Consider the following 9,071-nt stretch of genomic DNA (forward strand, 5'->3'; position numbering starts at 1 on the left):
GGGGGAGGGCGGCGAGCCTGGCCGTGGCCCCGCTCTCCCCGGCGGCCGGAGCACCGCGCCGCCCCCCTCCAGGTGCCGCCCCAAGCACCAGCTTGGGTGCCTGGTGCCTGGAGCCGGCCCTGCTAAGTGCACAGCCACTCCCACAGATGAACAATTTACTTGCATTAAAAGAACTTTCTGCATTAGATAAAGTGAAATTACGACACTAATGCTGTTTAAGGACCCAATCCTGCATCGTGATAGTCCTAATAGTGGAGGGCATTCAGAATCTCAAGGCTCGGATGCCAGCAGCTAGAAAAAATTCCAAGAAATGTCATAATTGGAAGTATTACAGCTTTAATGGAAAATAGTGTCTTCAGTTTTGTCAGAACTACCAGAAATGTTGTGTGTGCAAATATAGACACTCATGGGGAGGCATAAAAATACTGCCCAGAGGAGAATTCTCATAGCTCAGTTCAGCCACCTGGCTGATTCAGTGAAACCCTTCTGTGATTCAGTGCACCAGCCTGAAAAGAAAGGTGATCTCTATTTCACAGGGAAGTTATTTGCCTGAATGAAAAATCCAGATGTTTGATATTGGCTCAGACTTACAAACTTTGTGGGACAACTTCAGGTCTGTTTAGTACTATACCTGTGCGATAACCTGTTGACCAGTGAGTACATTTGCAATCTCTTTTGGAGCAACATGTGAATAATTAAACTGATGTGGTTCATTGGTGTGACACTGCATGCAAACACTGGAAGCCCATTTTAAAACATCCCAGTCAGTTTTCCTCTTCGGTAGATATATGGGGGGTAGCGGTGTGTGTTTGTTTTGTTTATTTAATTTATTTTGCTTTTTAGTACTCGCGAGAGCCTGGCTTCCAACACTTCAAGTATTGTTGAAAGTAACAGACGTCAGAACCCAGCCCTGAGTCCTGCACATGGTGGCGCAGGTCCAATGTTCAACTTTCGAGCAACTGCAGACCCTCCAACAAGTGAAGCTGAAAAACTGCAGAAACCTGCTAACTGCCTACAAGCTTCTGTTACTAGTGTTTGATAGTCATTCTGCCTCAGCTCTTCTGTCTCATCCTATACAGCAAAGTTTACGACACTGGGACTGATGTTTACATCTTTGGAAAAAACGAGCATCTCATCCACAGTTTTGGTGTTTACTTAAACTGTGCTGCTATGTAGGGACAACAAAGAAATCTTTATTTCAAGGTATTGCTTTTCACATTTGCAGCTCTGTAGCAACAGAATAGCAGTAGGGATAATATGTACACCTTTGCTTCACTTAATTGTAACTGAGCACATATATGAAAGTCTAGACACTGTAAGTGTAATCTGCATTTTCAATGTCCATGCAGTTGCCAACTCCATTTAAAAATGCCACAGATGTGTGATGCCCCCTGTGAGTGGTTAAACTCGGCCACAGAGTTGATCCTTTTATTTCAGAAATTGAGCCACCACTAAAAATAAACAGCTAGGTCACCTTGAGGGAAAACAAAGCCAAACATGACTAGTAAAGACCTCAGCTCTATCTGTGAATTATTTATATATCAGTCATTTTCACTGTGAGTTTTCATGACACGATTTTGCAAGAATCTATAAAAGCAAGTCAAAAGAGGTCATGTTTTAAGTATGTGGGGTGGGTAAAGAGGAATTGCTGTATTTTATTTTTTTGTTTCAAAAGTATATGAGATGCTTGTCTAAAACTTACTACGTTAACCTTCCATAATTGCAAACAGAGTTGTAGGCCTTTGAATTCAGGTGAAAGGAGGGGAAGTCTAACTATGGTTGAGGCAAAGCAAATAGTGACAGAAAAGGCGTAACAGGTTTTTTTAGTATAAATCAAATATTTAAGGAAGGTGATCTCATTGGTGTGGCACGTCTGATATTCCAACGTGCTGTTAATATGAGAATCAGAATAACAAATTTGTTTGAATAAAAGAGAAGTTCTTTGTGATACAAATGACAAGCATGGCCTGAAGAGTTGATTTCTTTCTAATGGAAGGACATAATTCTATTTTATATAGCTTTTAAGTAGAGTGCCTAAATTAGGCTGTTGAAAATAGCGTGCATTGTAGTGGTTATCAAAGGAGAAATTTAGAGAATTATAAACTTCAGGCCTTTTAGTCAATGGGCGTTATTTACAATTCAGCATTTTATGGACATGAATAGCTTTTAAAATTACATATGATTTGAAATTAAATGTGTTCATATGGTTGGTCAAGAAATCCTAATTCTGCAGGTGTGGTGTATCTTATTTGTACTCCCTTAAGTTGTTATTCCAAAGTAATTTATGCTAAATTGATTACTCCAGAGTAACTCTTACAGATAGGCAAACTCCACGAGTAATTTTTAGGTATAAAGGGCCAAGTTCTGCTCTGTTACATATGCAAACATATACTGCAGCAAACTGTCTCCAAAAGTTCCCACGTTTGCTATTTTATCAGAACTGGAAGAAAAATGAAAACATTAAGAAGGATGTTCAGCAACGTAAATACTTACATTGCCTTTTATTGGTACCCAAGTATTACACCCAACAGTACATATTAAAAACCAACATTTTCTTAAGTTTCTGGTGACATGTATAACTTGTATAAACCATTTGAGCTTCACTCATGTTCTGTATTGCCATCAGAATTCTTTAGTAAAGATACAGCTGTATATTACACAGTTGGATATAGCTTACATACTTATGAAATGGCTTTATAACTCTGGACACAATTGGTTTCTGATTCTGTCAGTATATCATACAGAACCTATGTCTATAATGCACACATCTAACTGTTTTTCTTATTTTTATGCATAAATTCCATTTCATCAGAGCAATAAGACCTTTCAGTGCACATAAGGGAAATCATTGTGCTTCTTGGTTGGTTAAAGTCACTTGGCCCTTAGCCTCCTGCCTTATCATGCCTTCCAAGCCATGCTATCATGACCCAATAATACTTTGCCTGTCCCATCTTATTGCTTAAATATGTAACTTCAGGATTGCTTATTACATGCAGACTCGAGTCTTTTTTGTGAGGCGTCATTATATATGATACAGTGGCTGACTGTGATTTTTGTTTCTGAGATATGCTCTGATGTTAGTAGTATGTATCAATTCAGTAAATAAAAATGTTTGAACAATATCTTAACTTATAGCTGATTATCTGAAAGTACAAATTGCAGTATTAAAATGTGAACAGCAAAGACAAACTTTACCTTTTTGGGGAAAACATTTTCTTTGTTATAAACTTACTAAAATTTATACAGGTAGTTGACTGTACAGAAGACCTCTTTCCAGAGAAATATCATAGTATCTACTTAAAAACTGTATGGTATGTGATTTCTGAAAGTTCCCATAGACCAGCAGACAACATAAAATGTCATATTAATGTTAACGTGGCATACTACCTGTATTAATGTGATTCTCAGAATATGGAATGTAAACAGACGTTTCAAATAGAAACATTCTGATGTAGAATTCTTTAAAAAAAAAAAAATCAACAGGGGAATATAAAGAAATTCTGTCGTGAGGTTCTGGTAATAAAACCACGGGAGTGGAGCTTGAGTCCTTTGTATCACCTTACTCCTTCAATGAAATTATAGCCTTGTATTACATGGTTGCTTATCTGTCATTCTTCTTACAATTTAAAGGTTTACAGAATTAGATTAGGTTGAATCTCTGTGTTGTGTCAACTTTAAAGGGTCAACACAAATCTGTCGGCATTTTGCACACTTTAATATGTATTATTATAATACAACGTTACTTTTATGGTAATTTTTTTTACATATATAACTACCTCCATGAATTTGATGAAATGCAGCAACATTAAAAAAAGTGTTTTGTAAAAAGCAAGGTTAAAAAATTTCTGAATCATTAGGTCATGGTGTTCTCTTGTGTGTCAGTGCTTGCATACAAAGTCATTATGTTTCCATTGCCATGATTTCCTTTTACTCTATTAAATTGGGCTTTCCGTTTAATAATTTGAGATTTTGATGAGGCCACATAATTTTGTTAATGGTGGACGGAAGCCTAATACCTTCCATTGTCTCGCCATTATTGCTAAAGTTTTTACCTGGTAGAAAGTCAAAATGATAATTAAAGCAACGAGGAGTCCTTAGACTAGTCTCTAAGGTGCCACAAGGACTCTGCGTTGCTTTTACTAATACAGACTAACAGGGCTACTCCTCTGAAAATTATAGTTGTAATTTAGCAGATTATTAACACCTGCAGTATATGAAATATGATTGGCAGTTTGGAGTTGAACAGAAGACACGCCAGGTATTTTTTTGCCAACCTTCGAACACTTTGGGCCCTATTCTGCCTTCACTTTTGCCAACCTATCAAATCAGAACTTCTCTTGAATGGCAGGAGCTATGTGCTATCCAGCTCTCATTGAAATGATGCGCACTTCGTTTCCTAAATCCCAGGCACCTCAGATGCTTGCTTCCGTTGAAATTCATGATAAAACTTTAATTGACTTTATTGAGATTAGTTTCAGGGTCCCTAAGTAAGGTGTATACAGAGGTGCCCATCCTGCAAAGAACCTGGGCAGACTTCCAATAAAAAGGGGGTTAGCTGTAGAGTAATAGCCAATTACAAGTTGCCTTTTTTTAAAACTAGGAAATTTTCAAAAACCAAGGAAAATAAGTGGAAGATGCCCCTTAGCAGCTCTAATTTATGTTCAAAACCTGAATTTATTCAAGCATACAGAATCCCAATACAATTATTGAGATGTAAATTAACGTACAATCACTAGATGAGCCATTTTGCTGTGTAAGTATTTTAATTAAAAAAAAGAGAGAGAGAATAGTACCCATTTGACTCCGCAGAGCAATGTAAACACCCACATGCTAGAAAGTAATTCTCACCCCCATTCAAACAGTAAAATCTATTTGAAAACAAAGTTTTTGATGAAAACCTCGACCTTATTGCTGGTGGTGGTAGTTTATTTTTTTGAAAAAGTAGGATCATAAACAGTATTTGGAGCCCATCATAAACTGATAATATTTTCCACTTATATTTCATGCCTTTTACCTGAGGATCTCAAAGCGCTTCGCAAACCATTAATTAAGCCTCACAAGCTTGTGAGGTAGGCAAATTTCATTATCCCTATTTTATTCACTGACTTATTGAAACACAGAAAAGTTAAGTGACATGTCCAAGATCACACAGAGTCAACAACGTGATTATCAGATTCTTTATTTCATTTGAGTCATGACAATAGGTTTAATGTTTTAATATTTAACCAAAGTGCTTAATGTTTACACTATAACGATATTCTTCTGAGGTGTTACAGTTATTAAAGTAGGAGAGAAACTACTTTATAGTCCTGCACTGGACTTCGATATTGAAAGTGCCAAAAGTGTTCACATTTCAGCAATAGGGCTGCTGCCAGTAGTGGTTTCAGAAAAGTCAATTTTAACTAAAAACTTGTTTTTCAAATACATTTTACAGGGCTTTCCCCAAGGTGATGCTTCAAATTGCTATACTGAGTAAGTGGAGGGTCTTCTTTTAATCTAGTGTCACACCATAGTTTACAATCCTCTCTGCTCCTCTGAAGAAGACAATATAGTATTAAAGAGAAATGCTGCAATTTTTTACTTAATTCCTTTAAACATATATACTTAAATGTTACCCATAATAACATACATAATTTAATTAGTCTATAGTTTATTAATGCATCAGAATTTCCTGTTTATATACAACATGCCCAACTGGAATTACTGAAGTGCCACTGGTGTGAAAGGAGAATGGGATTATCACCTTTTTTTGGTAGCAGCATTTCAAATTTTTACTTCGGTTACACAGGTGTATATCTGGAATAACTTTACTGATTTACACTGAGATCAGACTCAATCCTTAACTCCATTGAAGCTTTGTTCTAAGCTGAGGGTTTTTGTTTCCCTTCCCTGGGTTAAATATGTAGAAGAGGCAGAAGGCCACTCACACTTGGATTTGAAAATATGACTTTGTTTGAATAAACAGGTGTTTCTCCCATGACTATATATGAAATCTGTAGTGAAATGCACAGTCAGCAAGCCTCCTGCCCCCCGCCTGGATGCTAATGCACAACCATCTGTTTTGCACAGTGGAAGGTCAAATCTCTGTTCAGTATAATGCACTCATCAAGCTGTACAGTGGATAAGAGCCACCCAAAGGATGCCCATGTGAAAGTATGAAAGGTCTGAACAGGGCTCTTAGAGTAATTGGCACAGATGTTACTTTTATACATAGAGGAGACTTACGTTTAAAGGGATCATAATTCTGCAGGTAACTTTCTGTGAGTGACTGAATGTGACTGTCGCATTAGGTTTAAATGAGTTAATAAATGCAAGTGGGACTTACTGTATGTTAGAAGGGAGTTTTGCAGCCAAGACTGCCTTGTATAAATGTGTTTGCACTGAAAATAAATTTTAAAAATTACTTGGTCTCTGGTTGCTGTAAAGGTCATCCAAGATGGATGTTCTGTTTATATTGTATAGTATTTCATATGAAATAATTACAGTTCATAAAATGTCTTCCCTAATGTTACTGATTTATAACAGCACATTTGTAACATGGTTTTTATTGTGTCAGTGTACCATATTGTAAATGATGATTACTTGTCATGCTTAGTATAATAATTTAAAGAAGAAAAGGACAGGGATTTTTGTAAGTCTATATATTTGAAAGTCCCTCCATATGGTACTATTGTGTACATGTTGTTTACGTAGTGTTGTGTGAAATATCCATTTTGGATTGTGTTACTTTTTAAGATATTAAATAACATTTGGTTATATGTTTTCAGTGGGTTTTTTTGCACCTTCAAGGGATGTGGAGGGCACATATATTCTTGAGTTTCATCCAGTGTTTCTTGTCCTCATTTAGTAAAATGTGCACAACAAATTTGCCATCTCAAAAAACAAAGGTAATTGCAGCTTGATATTTTCATGCATACTGAATAAAATCTCTATGAACATTTCTAGTAATAGAGAAGCAAGGGTGAAAACTAAACATAAGTATTGGATTTAAAACTCCCAATTTGAATTGGACATACAGGCTAATGCAACTACAATGAACATATTTATAATTGAATTTACAAGAATATAGTTGAGGTGGCTCAGACTTCGGTGAAATGCAAAATCCTTTAAAGTATTGTAAAATCAATTGGAGACAAATTTCAATTTTCCTTTTTTTTTCTTTTTTTCCCTTTCCACTGTCTGTGTACCATAACCTTCTTTGGCCCACAGAGATGGCAGAGGAAGAATCCACTAGCAAGGTGAAGTGCAAATGACATTGTGGATGGAAACAGACTTGACAAATCATAAACAAGTTTTACATATGCCATTTTCCTGCCGTAACAGGAAAGTCAGGAGAAAGGGTTATGGAGCGATTCTGACCCCAAACGTTTTGGCTTGGCTCTGGAGTGTTGGTTTTACTACCAAAACAACCACCATTTGCCTGATTTAATGTTCACGTATACCCCAAGGTCAGGTATAAAGCATTATGTATTAATGTTTTGGATATCAAGTAAGAGTTTCTATTTGAAATGGGTTCTGGCACCCATTGTTCCTTGACTTTTCAATTCTCTGTGATTCATACAACTATAATACTACGCATACTCTTTTCTATAGTGCCAGAAAAACTGTACCCTTTCACCCATCCATCTGTTCCCTATTGCTTTTCGTAATCTCATCCCTAAAAATATTTTGAGACTAGGAAAACTGGTCTTGTTTCAGTAGGGGTTGGCTGACACATTTTAATTAACCCTCATCTAATACTGACCCTTTCTCCAAAAAAGGATATGTAGATATGCCCTACATTGAGCAAGTTTAGAAAAATGCTCTGAGTGGCCTGTAGGCAAAGCAACCTCATTAATCACTCCACCAATCATCAGTCCTACAGTCAAGTTCTGGTAGCCGCATCACTGTTACGCAGCAGTAATTTGGGCCCAGTTTTTTTGTTTTTTTTCCCCTCAAATACACCTCTCCTGGTTTTTCTTTGGTTTGGTTTGGTTTTTGTAGTGTTGGAGGACTTCACAGGATAGCTTTTCACCTCTTAGTCTGTGATTTCACCTGCACATTGTCTAGGAGGAAACCTAGATTATGTTCCTAGGCCCTTTATACACACACCCTAGAACTATATTTGGAAACCCGTGTTTGAACTTGCTTCATACCTGTTCAGGCTGAAGGTTCAGAAATCTGGAGACTTCATGCAAATATCTTCATATTTTAATTTGAATATGTGAATATGCTTTACCAATGTCCCGATTACCAGAACTGTAAACCTGACAAGGATGCAGCATGGAATGAGCTTTAGAAGCAAAGGGATTGCTATGCTCTGCCATCTCCCTGGAGTGGTGTTGAGAGAACTCAAGTGGCAACTTGAGGCTCTGCCGCTGGCTGCTGCTCCTGCTGGACTCGGTGGAGGGTTGCGGTTCAGTTGTTTTGCTAGCTGCTGGTGCTGGCTGCTGCTTGGCCTGGACTGGAAGAGCCATCTGACAGCTTCCTGCCATTTGATGGGGGTGCTCTGGTTAGCCTGAAGCTGGGTGCCTAGCTCTGGCTATTCCTTGCTTGGCTGCCCCTGCCTGTTTGGAGCAGGGGTAGACAGGGTGAGGCAAGTGGAGTGTTGTGGGGATAAAGAGGGTTCTGGCCACTGGTCCCTGGTTACTGCCCACCCATGTGGCCAGGCATAGATAGCCCAATGTCACTTTAACAATAGCTCCAAGCCTATGACCAGGGGTGGGCTGAGAAACTATGTTCTCTTGCTCTTTAATTGGAGCCCTGGACTCTTAAGCATAGATTTCCTACCTGGAATGGACCTTAGCATAGAGATGTAGCATGGAGTGTCTCCCTAGCTCTCCATATCAGGAGATTACTCCTGCGTAGGAGCTTAAATGTGGACAGCAGCTAAAGAGAGCAGACTCTGCTGGCATCGCATCCAGAGACTTGGTCTCTGTCTAAACATAGTTTCAGTTAAGCTGGTTCAGAATCAACTTGTCTGGCCACAGTGGTTTCAACCCAGTAACCTTTTTTTTTAAATGTACAGTGTGCCCTTCCTTCTCTCCACGTGTCCCCCTGTATCTGAGTTTCTTTACCCTTTTCAGTGTCTG

The 9,071-nt window shown here is 38.1% G+C and overlaps 1 protein-coding gene across 1 annotated transcript in view; it reads left to right on the top strand.

Moving 5' to 3' along the window:
• The window catches only part of STOX2 (storkhead box 2), a 37,422-nt gene extending 35,827 nt beyond the window's left edge, over positions 1 to 1,595 (top strand). The window contains exon 4 of the mRNA XM_024194420.2: positions 844 to 1,595. Coding sequence (XP_024050188.1) covers positions 844 to 1,039 — 196 coding nt within the window. The 3' untranslated portion in view covers positions 1,040 to 1,595. The remainder of the gene's footprint in view (positions 1 to 843) is intronic.
• The last annotated feature ends 7,476 nt before the right edge of the window (positions 1,596 to 9,071 follow it).

The sequence above is a fragment of the Terrapene carolina genome, unplaced genomic scaffold (assembly GCF_002925995.2).
Source record: "Terrapene carolina triunguis isolate 2854851 unplaced genomic scaffold, T_m_triunguis-2.0 Scaffold66, whole genome shotgun sequence".
In the NCBI taxonomy this organism is placed as follows: domain Eukaryota; kingdom Metazoa; phylum Chordata; order Testudines; family Emydidae; genus Terrapene; species Terrapene triunguis.